Source organism: Scyliorhinus torazame, chromosome 4, assembly GCF_047496885.1.
Source record: "Scyliorhinus torazame isolate Kashiwa2021f chromosome 4, sScyTor2.1, whole genome shotgun sequence".
Classification (NCBI taxonomy): domain Eukaryota; kingdom Metazoa; phylum Chordata; class Chondrichthyes; order Carcharhiniformes; family Scyliorhinidae; genus Scyliorhinus; species Scyliorhinus torazame.
Genome location: NC_092710.1, coordinates 350,167,213 through 350,190,906, shown reverse-complemented (window position 1 = coordinate 350,190,906; position 23,694 = coordinate 350,167,213). Strand labels below are relative to the sequence as shown.

Genomic DNA, 23,694 nt, shown 5'->3' with positions numbered 1-23,694 from the left:
AACATGGAATCAGAAACCAATTCTGAGCAGTGGAACTGAAAGTAAGGAGCAGAAGGAAAGTGTCATAACCGACACCCACATGAGACTTACTGGGTGGGAACGATTGTATTCCCTGTGTCCCTTGCAGAACATGGGCTTCCCTGCTAAGCAGGCAGGGCAAGCTCAATTAAAAATGTGTATAACCTCGGCCTTCTCAGACCCAGTTGGGTACCTTAACCCGTGCAAATAAAGCTTTGTTTTGTTTGTTACAACTCGGTGTGGACTCCCCATGTCATCATAAAACTGGTGACGAGGTGTAAACTGGTTTGCTGTCAACGGTGCGGCGCTGCCGGTTCAGCCACCATCCTGCGTGTGAGAATCCGAGTTGGAGCTTTGCTTTCTTGCCATGCTGGACGCGTTTGACCGAGGATTGGATTGGATTTGTTTATTGTCACGTGTACCGAGGTACAGTGAAAAGTATTTTTCTGTGAGCAGCTCAACTTAAGTACATGGGGAGAAAAGGGAATAAAAGGAAATACATAATAGGGCAACACAGCATATACAATGTAACTATATAAGCACCGGCATCGGATGAAGCATACAGGGGTGTAGTGTTAATGAGGTCAGTCCATAAGAGGGTCATTTAGGAGTCTGGTAACAGTAGTGAAGAAGATGTTTTTGAGTCTGTTCGTGCGTGTTCTCAGACTTCTCTATCTCCTGCCAGATGGAAGAAGTTGGAAGAGTGAGTAAGCCGGGTGGGAGGGATCTTTGATTATGCTGCCCGCTTTCCCCAGGCAGCGGGAGGTGTAGATGGAGTCAATGGATGGGAGGCACGTTCGTGTGATGGACTGGGCTGTGTTCATGACTCTCTGAAGTTTCTTGGCTGAGCAGTTGCCATACCAGGCTGTGATGCAGACAGATATGATGCATCTGTAAAAGTTGGTAAGAGTTAATGTGGGCATGCCGAATTTCCTTAGTTTCCTGAGGAAGTATAGGCGCTGTTGTACTTTCTTGGTGGTAGCGTCGACGTAGGTGGACCAGGACAGATTGTTGGTGATGTGCACACCTAGGAATTTGAAACTGCTAACCATCTCCACCTCGGCCCCGTTGATGCTGACAGGGGTGTGTACAGTACTTTGCTTTCTGAAGTCAATGACCAACTCTTTAGTTTTGCTGGCATTGAGGGAGAAATTGTTGTCGCTGCACCACTCCACTAGGTTCTCAATCTTCCTTCTGTATTCTGACTCGTCCTTATTCAAGATCCGGCCCACTATGGTCGTATCGTCAGCAAACTTGTAGATGGAGTTAGAACCAAATTAGTTAGGGCTTGAGGATTGGACTCAATATGCAGAGCGGATGTGCCATTTCTTTCGTGTGGATAATACCACAAAAGATGAGTGCCAGACTGATTCTGCTGACCACTTGTGGCACCCATACGTTTGGGCTCATCCGGCACTTGATGCCCACACCTTTGACCAGCTCATAGTGCTCAGCGGTCAGCACTTCGACCCGACGCCGTCCGTTATAGTTCAGCAGTACCGCTTGAATACAGTGGAGAGAGCCCCAGGTGAGTCGCTCATCGAGTTTATATCCCAGAAATTCACCGGGTTCTGTGAATATGGGATTGCGTTGTCTGAGATGTTTTGCGTGATCGGCTGGTCTGCAGCATCAACAATATGGAGACACAGAAAACACTCTTGGCCGAGCCTTCCCTAAACTTCCAGCAGCACGACAGATATCCTCATCGTATGAGAGCATGGAGTTGGACACAGGGGCGACGTTTCCACAGTGGCTCGGAGCACCTTTGACTGCATAAAACAGGCATTAAAAAAATGTAACCTTGGCGGACACTGGGGCTCGTTTGGCCACGTGCACCGGGAAGGAACTGCATGTAGTCGGATAACATTGACCCCTGTTGTTTATGGATGTAATCAGCTCACCGACCCCTTAAGCTTGTTCAATGGGACAGTCCCAGCCTCCTGGGGCACGGTTGGTTGTGCCATTTGCACTTGGACTGGTAGCGCATTCGATAGGTGGGGTCGAGTGGACTATGTGAGGTGCTCAGTAAGTACCCGGATGTTTTCCAGCCCGACTTGGGGACCATAAAAGGAGCCGTGGCCAAAGTACAAGTTGCCCTGGAGGGGGAGACTTACCTGGACACTGTGTTTCAGGAGGCAGTCACACCTGTCAGAGTAAGTAGTTTAAATCCTGCCAGTGGCCAGGGACAGCAGGGTGTGACTGCAAGTCAGGCAGGTAAAGGGAACCAGCAGTCAGGAACTCAGGAGCCTCAGCCCTTGACTCTGTCCAACAGGTATGAGGCACTTGCTCCCTGTGTGGATGGCGAACAGGGCTGCAGGAAGGATGAGTCAGCTGACCAAGGTTCAGCATGCCATTCAAGGGGAGGGAGTAAATAGGCAAGTTATAGTTGTTGGGGATTCTATTATCAGGGGGATAGATAGTGTCCTTTGTGAGCAGGATAAAGAGTCCTGCATGGTATGTTGCCTGCCCGGTGCTAGGGTGCGGGACATCTCTGACCGGCTTGAAAGGACACTGGAGAGGGAGGGGGAGGATCCAGTTGTTGTGGTCCATGTCGGTACCAACAACATAGGCAAGAGGACCTGTTTAGAGATTATAAAGAGCTAGGATTCAAATTAAAAAACAGGTCCTCAAGGGTCATAATCTCCGGATTACTGCCCGAGCCACGTGCAAATTGGCATAGGGAGGCAAGAATAAGGGAAGTTAACACGTGGCTGAAAGAGTGGTGTGGGAAAGAGGGGTTCCTTTTCATGGGACACTGGCATCAGTTTTGGGACAGGGGGGACCTATACCGTTGGGATGGTCTCCACCTGAACCGAGCTGGGACCAGTGTTCTGGCGAAAAGAATAAATAGGGTGGTCAATAGGACTTTAAACTAAAGATTGCGGGGGAAGGGAAAGTCAGGGAACCAAGAGGTGAAGTAATCAGTGGGAAGCGTAGCTGCTTAGGAATACAAAAAAGCACGAAAAGACAAAACTCAGGAGAGGTTACGATAGTCCCCATCCCACAAAATATGACACAGTGTATGGAAAGGCTCAGTAAACCAAGGTCCACCACACTAAGAAAACAAAAAGGGACGGTCAATAGAGAATTAAAGGTGCTATATTTAAATGCGCGCAGTGTACGGAACAAGGTAGATGAGCTTGTGGCCCAGATTGTGACTGGCAGGTATGATGTGGTAGGCATCACAGAGACATGGTTGCAGGGGGTTCAGGACTGGCATTTAAACATCCAGGGATTCACAACCTATCGAAAAGACAGGGAGGTGGGCAGAGGGGGCGGGGTTGCCTTGTTAATTAGGAATGCAATTAAATCAATAGCACTAAATGACATAGGGTCAGATGATGTGGAGTCTGTGTGGGTAGAGTTGAGGAACCACAAAGGCAAAAAAACCATAATGGGAGTTATGTACAGGCCTCCTAACAGTGGTCAGGACCGGGGGCACAAAATGCACCACAGAATAGAAAGTGCATGTCAGAAAGGCAAGGTCACAGTGATCATGGGGACTTCAATATGCAGGTGGACTGGGTAAATAATGCTGCCAGTGGACCCAAGGAAAGGGAATTCATTGAATGTTTACAGGAGGGCTTTTTGGAACAGCTTGTGATGGAGCCCACGAGGGAACAGGCCATTCTGGACTTAGTGTTATGTAATGAGCCAGACTTGATTAAAGATCTTAAAGTAAGGGAGCACTTAGGAGGCAGTGATCATAATATGGTAGAATTCAATCTCCAATTTGAAAGAAAGAAGGTAGAATCAGATGTAAAGGTGTTACAGTTAAATAAAGGTAACTACAGGGGCATGAGGGAGGAACTGACGAAAATCGACTGGGAGCAGAGCCTCGTGGGAAAGACAGTAGAACAGCAATGGCAGGAGTTTCTGGGAGTAATTGAGGACACAGTGCAGAGGTTCATCCCAAAGAAAAGAAAGGTTATCAGAGGGGGGATAAGGCAGCCATGGCTGACAAAGGAAGTTAGGGAATTCATCAAAGCAAAAGAGAAAGCCTATAATGTGGCAAAGAGTAGTGGGAAGTCAGAAGATTGGGAAGGCTACAAAAACAAACAGAGGATAACAAAGAGAGAAATAAGGAAAGAGAGGATCAAATATGAAGGTAGGCTAGCCAGTAACATTAGGAATGATAGTAAAAGTTTCTTTAAATACATTAAAATCAAACGGGAGGCAAAAGTTGACATTGGGCCGCTCCAAAATGACGCTGGTAATTTTGTGATGGGAGACAAGGAAATAGCTGAGGAACTAAATAAGTACTTTGCGTCAGTCTTCACAGTAGAAGACATGAGTAATATCCCACCAATTCCGGAGAGTCAGGGGGCAGAATTGAATATGGTAGCCATCACAAAGGAGAAAGTGCTAGAGAAACTAAGAGGTCTAAAAATTGATAAATCTCCGGGCCCAGATGGACTCCATCCTAGAGTTCCAAAGGAGATAGCTGAAGAAATAGTGGAGGCGTTAGTTATGATCTTTCAAAAGTCACTGGAGTCCAGGAAAGTCCCAGAGGATTGGAAAATCGCTGTTGTAACCCCCCTGTTCAAGAAGGGAACAAGGAAAAAGATGGAAAATTATAGGCCAATTAGCCTAACCTCGGTTGTTGGCAAGATTCTAGAATCCATTGTTAAGGATGAGATTTCTAAATTCTTGGAAGTGCAGGGTCAGATTAGGACAAGTCAGCATGGATTTCGTAAGGGGAGGTCGTGCCTGACAAACCTGTTAGAGTTCTTTGAAGAGATAACAAATAGGTTAGACCAAGGAGAGCCAATGGATGTTATCTATCTTGACTTCCAAAAGGCCTTTGATAAGGTGCCTCACGGGAGACTGCTGAGTAAAATAAGGGCCCATGGTATTCGAGGCAAGGTACTAACATGGATTGACGATTGGCTGTCAGGCAGAAGGCAGAGAGTTGGGATAAAAGGTTCTTTTTCGGAATGGCAACCGGTGACGAGTGGTGTCCCGCAGGGTTCAGTGTTGGGGCCACAGCTGTTCTCCTTATATATTAACGATCTAGATGACGGGACTGGGGGCATTCTGGCTAAGTTTGACGATGATACAAAGATAGGTGGAGGGGCAGGTAGTATGGAGGAGGTGGGGAGGCTGCAGAAAGATTTAGACAGTTTAGGAGAGTGGTCCAAGAAATGGCTGATGAAATTCAACGTGGGCAAGTGCGAGGTCTTGCACTTTGGAAAAAAGAATAGAGGCATGGACTATTTTCTAAACGGTGACAAAATTCATAATGCTGAAGTGCAAAGGGACTTGGGAGTCCTAGTCCAGGATTCTCTAAAGGTAAACTTGCAGGTTGAGTCCGTAATTAAGAAAGCAAATGCAATGTTGTCATTCATCTCGAGAGGCTTGGAATATAAAAGCAGGGATGTACTTCTGAAGCTCTATAAAGCATTAGTTAGGCCCCATTTAGAATACTGTGAGCAATTTTGGGCCCCACACCTCAGGAAGGACATACTGGCACTGGAGCGGGTCCAGCGGAGATTCACACGGATGATCCCAGGAATGGTAGGCCTAACATACGATGAACGTCTGAGGATCCTGGGATTATATTCATTGGAGTTTAGGAGGTTGAGGGGAGATCTAATAGAAACTTACAAGATAATGAATGGCTTAGATAGGGTGGATGTAGGGAAGTTGTTTACATTAGCAGGGAAGACTAGGACCCGGGGGCACAGCCTTAGAATAAAAGGGAGTCACTTTAGAACAGGGATGAGGAGAAATTTCTTCAGCCAGAGAGTGGTGGGTCTGTGGAATTCATTGCCACAGAGGGCGGTGGAGGCCGGGACGTTGAGTGTCTTTAAGACAGAAGTTGATAAATTCTTGATTTCTCGAGGAATTAAGGGCTATGGAGAGAGAGCGGGTAAATGGAGTTGAAATCAGCCATGATTGAATGGCGGAGTGGACTCGATGGGCCGAATGGCCTTACTTCCGCTCCTATGTCTTATGGTCTTATGGCCTGGAGGCTCAGCCGCGTTACTTTTGGGGGCGCTTGGTTCCTTTCGCCTTGGTGGAGAATGTGGAAGCTGGGCTCAGCAGATTGGAGTGTTTGGATAATATTCGGCCTGTGCGTTTCGCTGACTGGATGGCACCAGAGGTTCCTGTCATGCAACCGGATGGGGCAGTCGCCTGTGTGGAGATTACAGTTTGACAGTCAATATGGCTTTGAGACTCGACTGCACCCCCTGGTTCGCATCGAGCACTTGTGTGCTAAACTGGCTGGTGGGTGCTCATTTACAACCGAGACATGAATAATAGAACATAGAACATACAGTGCAGAAGGAAGCCTTTCGGCCCATCGAGTCTGCACCGACCCACTTAAGCCCTCACTTCCACCATATCTCCGTAACCCAATAACCCATCCTAACCTTTTTTGGACACTAAGGGCAATTTAGCACGGCCAATCCACCTAACCTGCACATCTTTGGACTGTGGGAGGAAACCGGAGCACCCGGAGGAAACCCACGCAGACACGGGGAGAACGTGCAGACTGCGCACAGACAGTAACCCAGTAGGGAATTGAACCTGGGACCCTGGCGCTGTGAAGCCACAGTGCTAATCACTTGTGGTACCATGCTGCCCAATAATGCGTATTTGCAACTTGAACTCGACAGATCCTCTCGTCAATATGTTGCGATAAATATGTACGGGGCCTCTGCGAGCACACACAGCTGCCTTTCGATGTCTCATCGGCAGGCTTATTATTTCAGCGTGTCATGGAGAATATCCTGCGGGTTGCTGCGCGTCACAGTGTATTTGGACAATGTGCTGGTCACAGGGGCTACCGACCAGGAGCATTTGGAGGCAGTGTTACAACACTTCTCGGAGTTGGGCATCCGCCTTCATCGTGCGAAGTGCGGGTTCCACCTAGGTGGTCTACCTAGGTTATCGGGTGGATCACGACGACTTACACCCAGTGGCGGAGAAAGTGTGCGCTATCCAGTTGGCACCCGCTTGTTTCCTTGAAAAAAAAAATTTTGAGTACCCAATTAATTTTGTCTTCCAATTAGTGTGGCCAATCCACCTACCGTGCACATCTTTTGGGTTGTGGAGGTGAAACCCATGCAAGCACGGGGAGAATGTGCAAACTCCAGACAGACAGTAACCCAGAGCCAGGATTGAACCCTGGACCTCGGCGCCATGAGGCAGCAGTGCTAACCACTGCACCACCGTGCTGCCGATCCCTGCTCGTTTCTGGCGTTAGTAAATATTATGGGAATTTTATCCCAAATCTCGCAATCATACTGGTTGCTCTGCACCTGCTCCTTAAGGAGCACTGGGCCTGGCTATGTGGTGCGGCCCAGGCTTTTCTGCGTGCCAAGAGACCGTTGTCGTCCTGCGGAGTGCTGACACACTATGATTCGAGCAAGCCATTGATCGTCATGTATGACGCGTCGCCTTATGGGATTGGGGCCGTTCTGACCCATCGGATGCTGGATGGTCGGGAGCAGCCGGTCGCTTTTGCATCCCGAACACTGACTGCGGCCGAACGTAAATATGCACAAATCGAAAAGGAAGGTCTGACGGTGGTATTCAGGGTTAGAAAATTTGACCAGTACATCTACAGCCGCTGTTTCTACACCGTGATTGACCATAAGCCCATACTTGGTCTTTTTCAAGAGGACAAGGCGATCCCGCCAATTGCAATGGCACGGATTCAGCGCTAGGCCCTGTTGCTGGCTGCTTATTAGTACTTTGAGCATCGGCCAGGGATCCATATTGTGCATGCTGACGTGCTCAGCTGGTTACCAGTGCCGGCCGAGGCCATGCCACCCCCCCCCCCCCCCCCCTCTCAGGTGGACAAAGTCGTCGCTGTTTCGAATTTCATGGACACCCTGCTGGCCACCGCATCGGGTATTCGTGGCTGGATTCAGACAGACCCCATTCTCACCAGGGTATAGCATCTAGTGTTGTTTGATGGCCAGCGTCAACAGCTTCCAGGGGAGCTGCGAACCTTCTCCTCCAGGTCAGGATGTCCAAACTGAGTGTGGAAGATTGTATTCTACTGTGGGGCACACAGTTTCTGGACCCGATAAAGTGGACAGTGGACTCCAGTGATGTCTCAGATGGAAATGTTGGTGCGGAGCTATTTCTGGTGGCCAGAAATGGATACGGACATTGTAACAGTGGCTCAGCAGCGTACTGTTTGCCAGGAGCACCCGGAACTGCCTTCAGCCACGTCCCTTCACCACTGGGAGTGGCCGTGCCACCCCTGGGCCCAGGTTCACTCCGATTTGGCTGGTCCGTTCATGGTCTTGATGTTTCTAATTTCAATAAATGTGCATTCCAAGTGGTTAGAGGTTCACAGGATCACGGTGATCACCTTTCGCACGACCATCGAGAGGCTGTGTTTCTCTCCCTCAAGGCATGGCATCCCTGAGATCCTCGTCACGGACATTGGGGCTTCTTTCACCAGTGAGGAGTTTTCCGCAATCCTGAAGGCCAACAGCGTTCGGCATCTGTCAACGGCCCCCTGCATCTAACGGGTTGGCCGGCATTTAAACGGTGGTTCCTGAAACAGATTTTGGGTTCTGGGTTCCATGGACATGAGGCTGGCTCGGTTTCTGTACTCTTATCGGACCACGCCGCACGCAGTGTCTGGGATACGCACCAATAAGAGAACAAAAACCGAGCCAGGCTCGTATCCACGCAGTGACTGGGGTGGCCCTGGCTTAGACGCTAATGGACCAGTGACTCCGTACTCACCTTATCTCGCTGTTCCCCAATATTGGGGCGAAGGTGAGTCATAGAGCTGCAAGGACATTGCCCTGTTCCGCATCGGCTGCCCCAGCAATTCGTGGCAGGGGAGTGAACTTCACAGACAGGGCTCACTGGCTCGCGGGGACAGTTTTCCACCATTTGGGGCCTCCTACCAGTTTCAGGTCGGCAACCATTTGCTGATGCAACATCTGGATCACCTTTGGTTGTGGGGACTGCTCCTTCGTAACGTTCCTGATGTGCGACTTGTTCCGGATCGTCCAATCCCGCTGTTGGACCGGCCCACTGTGACACCCGGGGGCCCCGGATGTCTCAATTCGGACATTCGGGATGTCACCTCTTTGGATTCCAAAATGGAAACACAGTCTTCTGCGGCCTCTGATGTGGACTCTGCTGTGCAGCTACCTTCAGCCCACCTTAGCGCTCCTCTAGGAATACAGGCTTCCCTGCTAAGGGAACGGGGGAAGCTCAATTTATATTGTATATAAGGTCGGCCAGTTCAGGACCGGCCTTCTCAGATCCGGTTGGGAACTACGGGAGCAGTGTACCTTAAACCTTGGAAATAAACCTTTGTTTCAACTGTTACAACGCGTGTGGACTCCCCATGTCTTCATAAAAGAACGGCTCTGAATTAGAGACCAGGCTGCAAGGAGCAGACATGGCACAAAACAGGCTTGCGGGAAGATCTGAGGAAACAACCAAAATTCGATGACTCTTTACTATGGGCCTTTAGAGCAGTGGTGTTCTTGGCATGGCCGAATATCTGGGAGTGTGCATTAAAGGTACAGCTTGAATGCCTGTAGAGATCCAAGGAAAAGGAACTTTGCAAAGAGAGGTTGAAACCCCAGCAGTGGTCCCAAATGGCCTATATGTTTGCATCTCATGGTGTATGTACTACTTTTATATTTGGATTTGCTTTCTTTTCTGTTATTGTTATTATTATAAAATTACAAATACCTTAATAAAATGTTTTGGGGAAAAATAAACATAGAACATACAGTGCAGAAGGCGGCCATTCGGCGGGGCGAAATTCTCCGGTAACGGCGCGATGTCCGCCGACTGGCACCCAAAACGGCGCAAATCAGACAGGCATCACGCCGCCCCAAAGGTGCGGAATGCTCCGCATCTTTGGGGGCCGAGCCCCAACCTTAAGGGGCTAGGTCGGTGCCGGACGAATTTCCGCCCCGCCAGCTGGCGGAAAAAGCCTTTGGTGCCCCGCCAGCTGGCGCGGAAATGACATCTCCGGGCGGCGCATGCGCGGGAGCGTTAGCGGCCGCTGACAGCATTCCCGCGCATGCGCAGTGGAGGGAGTCTCTTCTGCCTCCGCCATGGTGGAGACCGTGGCGAAGGCGGAATGGAAAGAGTGCCCCCACGGCACAGGCCCGCCCGCGGATCGGTGGGCCCCGATCGCGGGCCAGGCCACCGTGGGGGCACCCTCCGGGGCCAGATTGCCCCGCAACCCCCCCCAGGACCCCGGAGCCCGCCCGCGCCGCCTTCTCCCGCCGGTAAGGTTTAATTTACGCCGGCGGGACAGGCATTTTAGCGGCGGGACTTCGGCCCATCCGGGCCAGAGAATCGCGCGGGGGGGCCCGCCAACCGGCGCGGCGCGATTCCCGCCCCCACCGAATCTCCAGTGCCGGAGACTATGGCAACTGCCGGGGCCCGGAGAATCTCGCCCCAGGTCTGCACCGACCCACTTTAAGCCCTCACTTCCACCCTATCCCCGCAACCCAATAACCCCATCTAATCTTTTTTTGGACACAAAAGGCAATTTAGAATGTCCAATCCACCTAACGCACACATCTTTGGACTGTGGGAGGAAACCGGAGCACCCGGAGGAAACCCACGCATAACGTGCAGACTCCGCACAGACAATGACCCAAGCCGGGAATCGACTCTGGGACCCTGGCGCTATGAAGTCACAGTGCTAACTACTGTGCTACCGTGCTGCTCTATTGAGTTGGATGATCTGCCATGATCGCAATAAATGGTGGAGCAGGCTAAAAGAGCCGAATTGCCTCCTCTTGCTCCTATTTTGTAAGTTTCTTTATCATTTCACCAGAAATAATAGAATTCCTCCAATGGGCAAAGTTTCTACCACACCTACCACTACTTCCCCTGTCTTCAAGCTACTCAGTAAACTGATTTTTACGAACAAAATTTCTTTCCTTTCGCCAAGAATGCTTCTGACCAGCACATTTTCCTTTAATATCCCTTCTGGACAACATGTATCTTTATTGCACAACATTAGAGATTGACTCGTGCCTGTATCTTGTAAAATGTTTATACTTTCTCCTCTTTGGTCCAGTACACATGGAAAAACTTTACCCTGGCACCAAAGGGGCTGGTATAGCACAGTGGGCTAAACAGCTGGCTTGTAATGTAGAACAATACCAGCAGCGTGGGTTCAATTCCCGTACCAGCCTCCCCGAAAAGGCGTCGGAATGTGGCGGCTAGGCTTTTCACAGTAATTTCATTGAAGCCTACTTGTGACAATAAGCGATTATTATTATTAAATTCTGCACTGTAAATTCTATGATTCTAAATTCCTTGATGTGAAGATGCCGGCGGTGGATTGGGGTGAGCACAGTAAGAAGTCTGACAACACCAGGTTAAAGTCCAACAGGTTTGTTTCGAATCCCTAGCTTTCGGAGCACAGCTCCTTCCTCAGGTGAAATTCTTTAAACAGGTCCGCCACCTGCTGGTTCGATTCAGATTTATTGTCACCTGTACCGAGGTACAGTGAAAAGTATTGTTCTGCGTACAGTCCAGATAGATCATTCCATGAATGAAAAACATAGGACATACGATAAATACACAATGTAAATACATACATAGACATCGGGTGAAGCAAATGGAGTGTAACACTGCTCAGAAGAGAAGATGTGTGGAGAGATCAGGTCAGTCCATTAGAGGCTCATTCAGGTGTCTGGTAACAGCGGGGAAGAAGCTGCTTTTGAGTCTGCTTGTGCGTGTTCTCAGGATTCTGTATCTCCTGCCCGATGGAAGAAGTTAGAAGAGTGAGTAAGCCAGGTGGGAGGGGTCTTTGATTATGCTGCCCGCTTTCCCAAGGCAGTGGGAGGTGTAGACAGAGTCAATGGATGGGAGTCGGGTTTGCGTGATGTACTGGGCAGTGTTCACAACTCTCTGTAGTTTCTTGCGGTCTTGGGCCGAGCAGTTGCCATACCAGGCTGTGATGCAGCCAGATGGGATGCTTTCTAAGGTGCACCTGTAAAAGCTGGGTACGAAGTCTGACAACACCAGGTTAAAGTCCAACAGGTTTGTTTCGATGTCACTAGCTTTCGGAGCGCTGCTCCTTCCTCAGGTGAATGAAGAGGTATGTTCCAGAAACACATATATAGACAAATTCAAAGATGCCAAACAATGCTTGGAATGCGACCATTAGCAGGTGATTAAATATTTACAGATCCAGAGATGGGGTAACCCCAGGTTAAAGAGGTGTGAATTGTATCAAGCCAGGACAGTTGGTAGGATTTCGCAGGCCAGATGGTGGGGGATGAATGTAATGTGACATGGATCCCAGGTCCCGGTTGAGGCCGCACTCGTGTGCGGAACTTGGCTACAAGTTTCTGCTCGGCGATTCTGCGTTGTCGCGCGTCCTGAAGGCTGCCTTGGAGAACGCTTACCCGGAGATCAGAGGCTGAATGCCCTTGACTGCTGAAGTGTTCCCCGACTGGAAGGGAACATTCCTGCCTGGTGATTGTTGCGCGATGTCCGTTCATTCGTTGTCGCAGCGTCTGCATGGTCTCGCCAATGTACCACGCTTCGGGACATCCTTTCCTGCAGCGTATGAGGTAGACAACGTTGGCCGAGTCGCACGAGTATGTACCGCATACCTGGTGGGTGGTGTTCTCACGTGTAATAGTGGTATCCATGTCGATGATCTGGCACGTCTTGCAGAGATTGCCATGGCAGGGTTGTGTGGTGTGGTCACTGTTCTGAAGACTGGTTAGTTTACTGCAAACAATGGTTTGTTTGAGGTTGCGCGGTTGTTTGAAGGCAAGTAGTGGGGGTGTGGGGATGACCTTGGCAAGATGTTCATCGTCATCGATGACGTGTTGAAGGCTGTGAAGAAGATGACGTAGTTTCTCCGCTCCGGGGAAGTACTGGACGACGAAGGGTATTCTGTCGGTTGTGTCCCATGTTTGCCTTCTGAGGAGGTTGGTGCGGTTTTTCACTGTGGCGCGTTGGAACTGTCGATCGATGAGTCGAGTGCCATATCCCGTTCATACGAGGGCAACTTTCAACGGCTGTAAAAGCTGGTAAGAGTTAATGTGGACATGCCGAATTTCCTTAGTTTCCTGAGAAGGTATGTGGTAGTATGTATTGGGGGTCATGTGGGACTGGAAGCCCTAATGTCATTGGCTGACAGATCCCGGGTCCTGGTTGGCCGTTGACCTCATACTCCGCCCTGAAGGCGAAGTATAAGAAGCCGGTGCCTTCCCCCGCAGGCCAGTTTACTATCGGGCTGCTGGGGAACAGACACGCTTAATAAAGCCTCATCGACTTCACTCTGTTTGTCTCACGGAGTCTTTGTGCGCCACAAGGTATCGGCACTGTTGTGCTTTCTTGGTCATAGCGTCGACGTGGGTGGACCAGGACAGATTGTTGGTGATGCGCACACCTAGGAATTTGAAGCTGTCAGCCATCTCCATCTCGGCCTCATTGATGCAGACAAGGGTTACTCTGCTCCTGTGCAAGTTGTGCACACATGTTCTTTCCTGTTATCAGTTCCTTTACTCTGTGTACAAATCCCACCAGCTTGTCCTGTTCTCCAGCATTGTGATTTATGTGGTCCAGTTTATTGCAATAAAAACATTCCTGTTTCATCTCTCTGACCTTTTCAACAGATTGTTGTATTGTGAGGTGAAATTTCCTTGCATTTCCAATCGTTCCTTCTCTGGACCTGCCCTCTCTCGCACCTTCCTAATTGCCAGCTTTCTACGATTTAAAATTCTGACTAAAGAAAGGCAGATCTTTGGTTGATGAACCAGCTCAGAGTCGTCCGTCAGCTCCTTGGCTTGTCTGGCAGTTCTAACTTTCTGTTCCTCAACATGAGTTCAAATCATGGTCGGCAACAAATCTTTAAATTCCTCCCGCAGAATTATGTCTCTGAGGATGCCATCGGTTTCTCCTATTTCCAATGCTCGTACCTACCTATGAAAATGACAAAATCTCCACCTGAGGCTTGCCCCCTATCCAGCCCCACTGCTCCAGGCCCCCCCCCACTCCCTCCCCTCCAACCTCCCTCTTCCCAACGCGGTATAAGTCTGCCATCCAGACTTGAAACGTCATCTCTCTTCTCTGTCCACAGATGCTGTCAGACCTGTTGAGATTGTCCAGTATTTTCTGTGTTTGTTTCACTTAATCCTTCTCTCTTTCCCTATCCACTCCCGCTCATACATTCCCTCCTCTTTCTCCACCATACCCACTCTCTCTCCCACCACATGGCCGTGCCCCTAACCCCAGGCCTCTGCTTCGCTTCCAGCCCCATCCCATGACCTTGTTCTTTGCCCCAGACCTCAACCCTTCACCCCTGTGCTATATGAATGCAAGTTTTTTTTAAACATTTCTTGCTACTTTTCCATCTCTTCATTTGTCATTTTTTTTCGGATTGTCTTCCCAAGTTAATGAAATTTAGCCCTGTAGCATTAGCATTTTTCCAGTCTATTACTTCCATGTATGTCATGGGTTTGTTAAAAGTCTTACTCACTTTATTGAGATATTGCAAGTATCAAAGGATTCCCAAGTCTCAATCTTACCGCCCATTGTGGTGATAAGTGCATGAATCATGCAATTAGATTTTGTTAGAAAGATATTTTAGAAAAAGCCCTTCTAATATTTCTTGCAAAGGCTTCAGGTATAGATTCAGCAAATGTCCTGCTGCAGAATGATAAGGAATTAAATGTCCATCAGGTATTCTGAAGGGGAGGAAGCACTTTATAGGATGTATATTTTTCATCGTCACCTTAGCTTAATGTGAGTGGTTTTATCTGGAAGCCTCAATCAGGCACCAGACTAATGTAGCTACAATTTTAATAGATCTGCATTGTATTAATGGGCTATCTGTGTGGATCCAAGTCCTGAATTGTTTCATGCTGCCTGGTGAGGTCAATTTTTCTTTTCAGATAAGGTCTCCTTTTAATCACAGCATTTTCTTTTATAAAGCAGAAATGTCTACATTAAATATTCAAGGTGATGTTTAACGATTAATATTCAGTGCTTTTCTCCCACTGCAGAAGCCCATTATTACCAACCCTTTGTGTGTGGTAAAGGTTGCTGCTCTCAATTACCCAGTACCGTTTGAAAATGATCAATTGGCTGCTTCTGGTCGGAACTTAATTTTCAAAAAACTGCCTGATTGAATTCTACCAGTTTGGAGAAAGGTTAAGCATGACGTGTGCTTTGCAATTATTGCTGATTTCAGCCAGTACGGAGAGTACATTGGGATAGTGATATACAACCTGCTGAGCTAACAGCAGCTCCAATATGTACCATAATTGACAGCTACCTATGGCATCTTTTTATTGGGTTTACGAGAAGCTTCCCCATCCAGTGCTTGTTTGTCCATCATGTGGAGACGTCGGCATTGGACTGGGGTGAGCACAGGAAGAAGTCTTACAACACCAAGTTAAAGTCCAACAGGTTTGTTTGGAATCACTAGCTTTCAGAGCACAGCTCCTTCATCAGGTGAGTGACTCACTTGATGATGGAGCTACGCTCCGAAAGCTAGTGATTCAAAATAAACCTGTTGGACTTTAACCTGGTGTTGTAAGACTTCTTACTGTTTGTCCATCAGCAACTGACTAGAATATAAGATCATGGCTGTCATCTGATTGATGATCCATGTTTCCTCTTGAGCTACCAACTTGTAATCTTCCTTACAATCTTACTTGTGTCCATTTTGTCAATGGTACAAATCTTTGATCTCTCTTCACTTATTGCTCTTGAACTCCAAATTATTAGTCCTGTGTGCTTTTGTACCTGCCTTAGACCTCACTCTGCTGAAAAGATTAATGCATTTGTTTCCATTCTTTCCAAATGCTCAAAACTTTGGATCTCTTTATTACCAGCATCTTACATTTCTCCCACAGACTGCAGCTTTTAAAACCCATTGGCTTCTGCTGCTTCACTGAGGTCTGTCAATTTGAAAAACACCATAAGTTGGTTACACATTTTGAGGAGGTGTCTGCTGCTGGGTGTGTTAAACTTAGACACGTTTCAATGTTTAACATGCAGTCCCATTTTTGCACAGATTCAGTTACTGATAGCTGTGAACACTATTGTTACTGCGATCTAGTCCTGTGTCCTTTTCAGTTACCATTACACCATGATTACGTTAACCTGTTAACTTTGTTCTCCTTAACTTACAGTTTATTTCTAACAATAATATTTATCGGTTTAAATACTTTCCTTTTCAGATTACCTCGCTATTTGAAAAAGGTGGAATTGAAACCATCTCTGTCAAGGATTGGTTGATCGAACGGTCTCACTTCTACAGGATCTATCAGCTGCCTGTCTTTATAAAGTTCAGGTTGGATGCCATTAATTTCTTCTAAGATTGTTGTTTATTTACTGAAACAAAGATTATTCCAGGGTGTTATGGGCCAGGGTTTAGAGAGCCCCAAAGTGTATCATGGAGTTCACCTGACCCACAACTTTTAATAGATTGTGGTATGGGGAGCACACGGCCCTACTCTGCGGGTGTGATGCAACAGAAATCTGCAGTACTTTTAAATGAAAACACTTTATTTATGAAACCAGTTAACACTTTATAAACCCACAGTAAACATCTTAACAACTATCAACACCAATAAATCCCCCAAAGAATACAGTACTCTATAATTAACTCTTAATCTTTCCTTGCAATATCCATAAGACAAATGAACCCTCTTTACAGAAATACATCAGGTATTCACCACTGAGAACAGTTACCACTTTGAAATCACCAAATGAACATTCATAAGCTTGCAGAGATTCATACATATCTTGCTGTGATTGCAACTTTTCCAAATCTAAAACGAAACCAAACACACCCTGTAGCTGCAAGCCCAAAGTGAAAGTAAAAGCAGACAGACAACCCAGCTCCACCCACACTCTGACATCACTGATAAACACCCATTTCTGAAAGGTACATCCACGACAGATATTTTTATAAACACCCATTTCTTAAGGGTACTCTCATACGGCATAGGATGTTATGAGGTTTACTCTGCACCCCACCCCTTGCCTCCCTCCCTGCCTTGCCCCAACCAACACACGCTTTTTCAACCAAGATATTCTCTTGTCTTTATTTTCAGAAGTTTGAGGCACAGAAGGAGGCCATTCATTCCATTGGAGTAATTTAGACGTTAACTACCTGGGCATTAAACTAGCAGAATGATTAAACTCCCATTATAGAGCCAGACAATGTTTATTCTGATTGTCACTGAATGAAAATTAGGCAAGGGTGGGCAATTGGGATTGCCCACTTGGAGATATTGAGAATTACCGTAGTGGTTTCTTGACTGGTCCTTGCTCAATCAATCATAGAATCCCTGGAATCCCTACAGTACAGGAGCCCTTCGAGTCTGCGCCGACCCTCTGAAAGAGCACCCTACCTAGGCCCACTCCCCCATTCTATCTCCGTAGCTCCACCTCACCTAAGGGACATTAGGAGGCAATGTGGCAGAAGCCAATCCACCTATCCTGCACATCTTTGGACTGTGGGAGGAAACCGGAGCATCCGGAGGAAACCCACGCAGACACGGGAAGGACATGCAAACTCCACGCAGGTCGTCACCCAAGGTTGGATTTGAACCCGGGTCCCTGGCACTGTGAGGCAGCAGTGCTAACCACTGTGCCACCATACCGCCCTGTCCTAAAGCTAATTCCAACACCTTCTGTTCATCCCATTTTGCTTCTGCTTCCAATATTTATTACATTTTCCATTAATAGACCCAATGTTTTACCTCAACTACTGTCTGTGGCAAAAGTATTCCTTGTCTCAATAATGTTACAGCACCCTGGGGTATTGCATAGACGATTCTAGCCTCACAGGCCCTGGAGTCCCAAAACAAATAAATTAACTGATAATTTGTATAAAATGTCCCAAACTCTGTGGCCCTTGGCTGCCCAATAATTTACAATCCCCAGGTTTGTAAGTTGAAACACAATTACTGTTTATTTATAAGAGAAATAAGGATTAAATGTGCAGTAATTACAATGGAATAATGACAAGCTAACCTACTACCCCCCTTACCTCCACCCCTACACACACACACAAGACAGACAAACACAGAGGGGTGGAAAGGGGTAAAAATGAGAAGGATTAAGGTAAAAAGGATAACAGTCCTTGCTTTCGATGTTGAATTCTCAGCAGCAGGCTTTGCTCCCAGCACGCTGATCGATCAAAGACACTGGTGCACAGTTGGTGATTCATTCCGTACTCGCAGGCAGTAGGATTTCTTATGAAATAAAGACCGTAGTCTTTATTAAACTGGGCCTTCAACCCAACGGTCTGCCTTTGAGTCTACTTCTCTCTTGAGATTTTTTTTGTTTTGCATCAACCCAGCTTCCAGCCGGAGTTTTAATCTCAATCCTTTGCAGTTTCAATAAAATGACATCCAGCCTGACTGGGGAGAGAGAAACGTTCCAGAGAAATCTGAACCAGTCGCCACTGGTTACCGGCAAAGCCCAGCATTTTGAGCCAGTCCATTGGCCACCAGCCAAGTCAGTCAAACTGAGTCATCACTGATCTCTCTGGCTTGAATTAAAGGCAAATGCTGTGTTACAGTCACAGACCCATTAAATTATCCAGGCATCAAAATTGTAAGAGCAGAAACAAAAGAAAAGGGAAAATAAGGAAATAAAAAGGGTTTAAACAGGAGGATCCTTACAAACACCCCTCTGGGGAAAGAAATCTCTCCGAACATCACTTCTCAATTTCAAAATGATGACCTTTCCTGTCAGAGCCAATAGTCACCCAACCTTCTCGTACATCTTAATTACCAGCATTGTCAGGAGAAACCAGTTCAACCATTTATTTCATATCTGTGCTGTACTTTCATCCTTCAAAATTAGACTTCCTCCAGTAAAGAAAATGAGTCCGAATTTTGATTTTAGATCTGAAGGAGATCATCTCTTTGTGGGTTCAGTTCTCAATCAGAGGCTGCAGCAGGAAATATCAGCTCAGTCTCGGTGGCGATATTGAACGAGCGCTGCACGGTTAGAGGGGCAGAAACAAGAGAATGTTGCTCTGAGAGTGGGGCAATAGCGAGAGCATTCTGCAATGTAGGAAGGGCAGTAGTAACAAGTGCGTGCTGCTCTGTCAGACGGGAAACACTGAAAGGCCTTTGCTCAGTTGTAGGGCCAGTGCGGAGAGACGGTTACACTGCCAAAATGCCATTTTTCAGATGAAATTTTATCTCTAGTCTCTGCTACCTTTTTAAAAAAATATATACTTTATTCAAATTTTTCGGCCAAACAGAACAATACAAAGGTTTCCCCTTTCTACAACAATAAAACAATATAAATAACAGTGACCGTTTTAACAAGTAAATAAATAATATATAAACTAAATGGCAATTGCCATAACAAAAAATAATAACTCTCCAGATAATAAAATCAAACAATCCAATATACATGGTCTGATTAGTAAGTTTGCAGACGACACAAAGGTTGGTGGAATTGCGGATAGCGATGAGGACTGTCTGAGGATACAGCAGGATTTAGATTGTCTGGAGACTTGGGCGGAGAGATGGCAGATGGAGTTTAACCTGGACAAATGTGAGGTAATGCATTTTGGAAGGGCTAATGCAGGTAGGGAATATACAGTGAATGGTAGAACCCTCAAGAGTATTGAAAGTCAAAGAGATCTAGGAGTACAGGTCCACAGATCACTGAAAGGGGCTACACAGGTGGAGAAGGTAGTCAAGAAGGCATACGGCATGCTTGCCTTCATTGGCCGGGGCATTGAGTATAAGAATTGGCAAGTCATGTTGCAGCTGTATAGAACCTTAGTTAGGCCACACTTGGAGTATAGTGTTCAATTCTGGTCGCCACACTACCAGAAGGATGTGGAGGCTTTAGAGAGGGTGCAGAAGAGATTTACCAGAATGTTGCCTGGTATGGAGGGCATAAGCTATGAGGAGCGATTGAATAAACTCGGTTTGTTCTCACTGGAACGAAGGAGGTTGAGGGGCGACCTGATAGAGGTATACAAAATTATGCGGGGCATAGACAGAGTGGATAGTCAGAGGCTTTTCCCCAGGGTAGAGGGGTCAATTACTAGGGGGCATAGGTTTAAGGTGAGAGGGGCAAAGTTTAGAGTAGATGTACGAGGCAAGTTTTTTACGCAGAGGGTAGTGGGTGCCTGGAACTCACTACCGGAGGAGGTAGTGGAGGCAGGGACGATAGGGACATTTAAGGGGCATCTTGACAAATATATGAATAGGATGGGAATAGAAGGATACGGAACCAGGAAGTGTAGAAGATTGTAGTTTAGTCGGGCAGTATGGTCGGCACGGGCTTGGAGGGCCGAAGGGCCTGTTCCTGTGCTGTACATTTCTTTGTTCTTTGTTCTTTGTATAACCAAGTACAAATATCTATACAAAAACCACCCCTGAGGACCCACCCGAGCCCTCCCCCCCCTCTCCCCTGGGTTGCTGCTGTCACCTTCCCATTTCCTTTATCGCTCTGCGAGGTAGTCAACGAACGGTTGCCACCGCCTGGTGAACCCTTGAGCCGAACCCCTTAGCGCGAACTTTATCCGTTCTAGTTTTATAAACCCTGCCATGTCATTTATCCAGGTCTCCACGCCCGGGGGTTTGGCTTGCTTCCACATAAGCAATATCCTTCGCCGGGCTACTAGAGACGCAAAGGCCAAATCATCAGCCTCTCTCGCCTCCTGCACTCCCGGCTCTTCTGCAGCCCCAAATATAGCCAACCCCCAGCCTGGCTCGACCCGGACCCCCACCACCTTCGAAAGCACCTTTGCCACCCCCACCCAGAACCCCTGCAGTGCCGGACATGACCAAAACATTTGGGTGTGGTTTGCTGGGCTTCTCGAGCATTTCCCACACCTATCCTCTACCCCAAAAAATTTACTGAACCTTGCTCCGGTCGTATGCGCCCTGTGCAAAACCTTGAATTGTATCAGGCTTAGCCTGGCGCACGAGGACGACGTTTACCCTACGTAGGGCATCTGCCCACAGCCCCGCTTCAATCTCTTCCCCCAGCTCTTCCTTCCATTTTCTCTTCAGCTCATCCACCATGATCTCCCCCTCGTCCCTCATTTCCCTGTAAATATCCAACACCCTACCATCACCCACCCATGTCCCTGAGATCACTCTATCCTGGACCTCCTGCGTCGGGAGCTGCGGGAATTCCCTCACCTGTTGCCTCGCGAAAGCTCTCAGTTGCATGTACCGAAATGCATTCCCTTGGGGCAACCCATATTTTTCCGTCAGCGCTCCCAGACTCGCAAATGTCCCATCTATGAACAGATCTCTTAGTTGCACAATCCCAGCTCTCTGCCATGCTCCAAATCCCCCATCTATTCTCCCCGGGACAAACCTATGATTATTTCTTATTGGGGTCCGCACCGAGGCTCCCGTCCTTCCCCTATGCCGTCTCCACTGCCCCCAAATTTTCAGTGTTGCCACCACCACTGGACTTGTGGTGTATTTCTTCGGGTAGAATGGCAACGGCGCCGTCGCCAGTGCTTGTAGGCTGGTTCCTTTGCAGGACACCATCTCCAATCTCTTCCACGCCGCTCCCTCCCCTTCTCCCATCCACTTACACACCATTGAGATATTGGCGGCCCAGTAGTAGTCACTTAGGCTCGGTAGTGCCAGTCCCCCCCTGTCCCTGCTACGCTGCAAGAACCCCCTCCTCACTCTCGGGGTCTTCCCAGCCCACACAAAACTCATGACACTTTTCTCGATTTTCTTGAAAAAAGCCTTTGTGACCATCACCGGGAGGCACTGAAACACAAAAAGGAATCTCGGGAGGACTACCATTTTGACCGCCTGCACCCTACCCACCAGTGACAGGGGCACCATGTCCCATCTCTTAAAATCCTCCTCCATCTGTTCCACCAATCATGTTAAATTAAGCCTATGTAAGGTTCCCCAACTCCTGGCTATCTGAATCCCTAAGTACCGGAAATCTCTTGTTACCTTCCTCAGCGGTAAATCATCTATTCCCCTGCTCTGCTCTCCCGGATGCACCACAAACAACTCACTCTTCCCCATATTCAATTTATACCCCGAGAATTCCCCAAACGCCCTGAGTGTCTGCATTATCTCAGGCATCCCCTCCACTGGGTCCGCAACATACAGCAATAAATCATCTGCATACAAAGATACCCGTTGTTCTTCTCCTCCCCTGAGTACTCCCCTCCACTTCCTGGAGCCCCCTCAGTGCTATGGCCAGGGGCTCAATCGTCAATGCAAACAGTAACGGAGACAGGGGACACCCCTGTCTCGTCCCTCTATAAAGACGGAAGTAGTCAGACCTCTGCCTGTTCGTGACCACACTCGCCACCGGGGCCCTATACTGCAGCTGTACCCATCCAATAAACCCTTCTCCAAAACCAAATCTCCTCAGCACTACCCACAGATAGTCCCACTCCACTCTGTCGAATGCTTTCTCGGCGTCCATAGCCACCACTATCTCCGCCTCCCCGTCTGCTGGGGGCATCATCATCACCTATTGCAGCCTCCGTATGTTCATGTTCAGCTGTCTCCCCTTAACGAACCCAGTTTGATCCTCGTGGACCACCCCCGGGACACAGTCCTCTATCCTCGTCGCCATCACCTTGGCCAGGAGCTTAGCATCTATGTTTAAAAGGGAAATGGGCCTGTAGGACCCACACTGCAGCGGGTCTTTTTCCTTCTTCAAAAGGAGCGATATCGTCGCCTCCGACATAGTCGGGGGCAACTTCCCCCTTTCCCTGGCCTCATTAAAGGTTCTCGTCAAAAGCGGGGCCAATAGGTCCATATATTTCCTATAAAATTCCACCGGGAATCCGTCCGGACCCGGGGCCTTCCCCGCTTGCATGTTCCCAATCCCTTTTACCACCTCCTCCATCTCAATCTGTGCTCCCAGTCCCGCCCTCTCCTGCTCCTCCACCTTCGGGAATTCCAGCTGATCCAGGAAACACATCATCCCCTCCTTCCCTTCCGAGGGCTGAGCCTTATATAACCTCTCATAGAATGCCTTGAACACCCCGTTCACTCTCCGCTCCCCGTTCCATCTCTCCCTCCTCATCTCTCACCCCACCTATCTCCCTCGCTGCTCCCCTCTTCCTCAAATGGTGGGCCAGTAGCCGACTCGCCTTCTCTCCATACTCATACTGTACACCCTGTGCCCTCCTCCACTGTGCCTCTGCCTTACCCGTGGTCAGCAGGTCAAATTCCACATGTAACCTTTGTCTTTCCCTGTACAGTCCCTCCTCCGGTGCCTCTGCATATTGCCTGTCCACCCTCAGAAGTTCTCTCAGCAATCGCTCCCTTTCTTTACCCCCTTGCTTCCCTTTATGTGCCCTTATGGATATCAGTTCCCCTCTGACCACCGCCTTCAACGCCTCCCAGACCACTCCCATCTGAACCTCTCCGTTGTCATTAAGCTCCAAGTACCTTTCGATACACCCCCTCACCCTTAGACATGCCCCCTCATCCGCCAATAGGCCCATATCCATTCTCCAGAGTGGGTGCTGTTCTTTTTCCTCTCCTACCTCCAGGTCTACCCAATGTGGAGCGCGGTCCGAAATGGCTATGGCCGTATACTCCGTCCCTGTCACCTTCGGAATCAGTGCCCTTCCCAAGACAAAAAAGTTTATCCGTGAGTATACTTTGTGAACATGGGAGAAAAATGAGAACTCCTTACTCCTAGGCCTACTAAATCTCCAGGGATCTACTCCTCCCATCTGCTCCATGAAGTCCT

The 23,694-nt window shown here is 48.2% G+C and overlaps 1 protein-coding gene across 1 annotated transcript in view; it reads left to right on the top strand.

The window, feature by feature from the left end:
* LOC140411509 (dynein axonemal heavy chain 6-like) overlaps positions 1-23,694 on the top strand; it is a 1,703,852-nt gene that overhangs the window by 282,147 nt on the left and 1,398,011 nt on the right. The window contains exon 8 of the mRNA XM_072500595.1: positions 16,188-16,300. Within this exon, the coding sequence (XP_072356696.1) occupies positions 16,188-16,300 (113 nt within the window). The remainder of the gene's footprint in view (positions 1-16,187; positions 16,301-23,694) is intronic.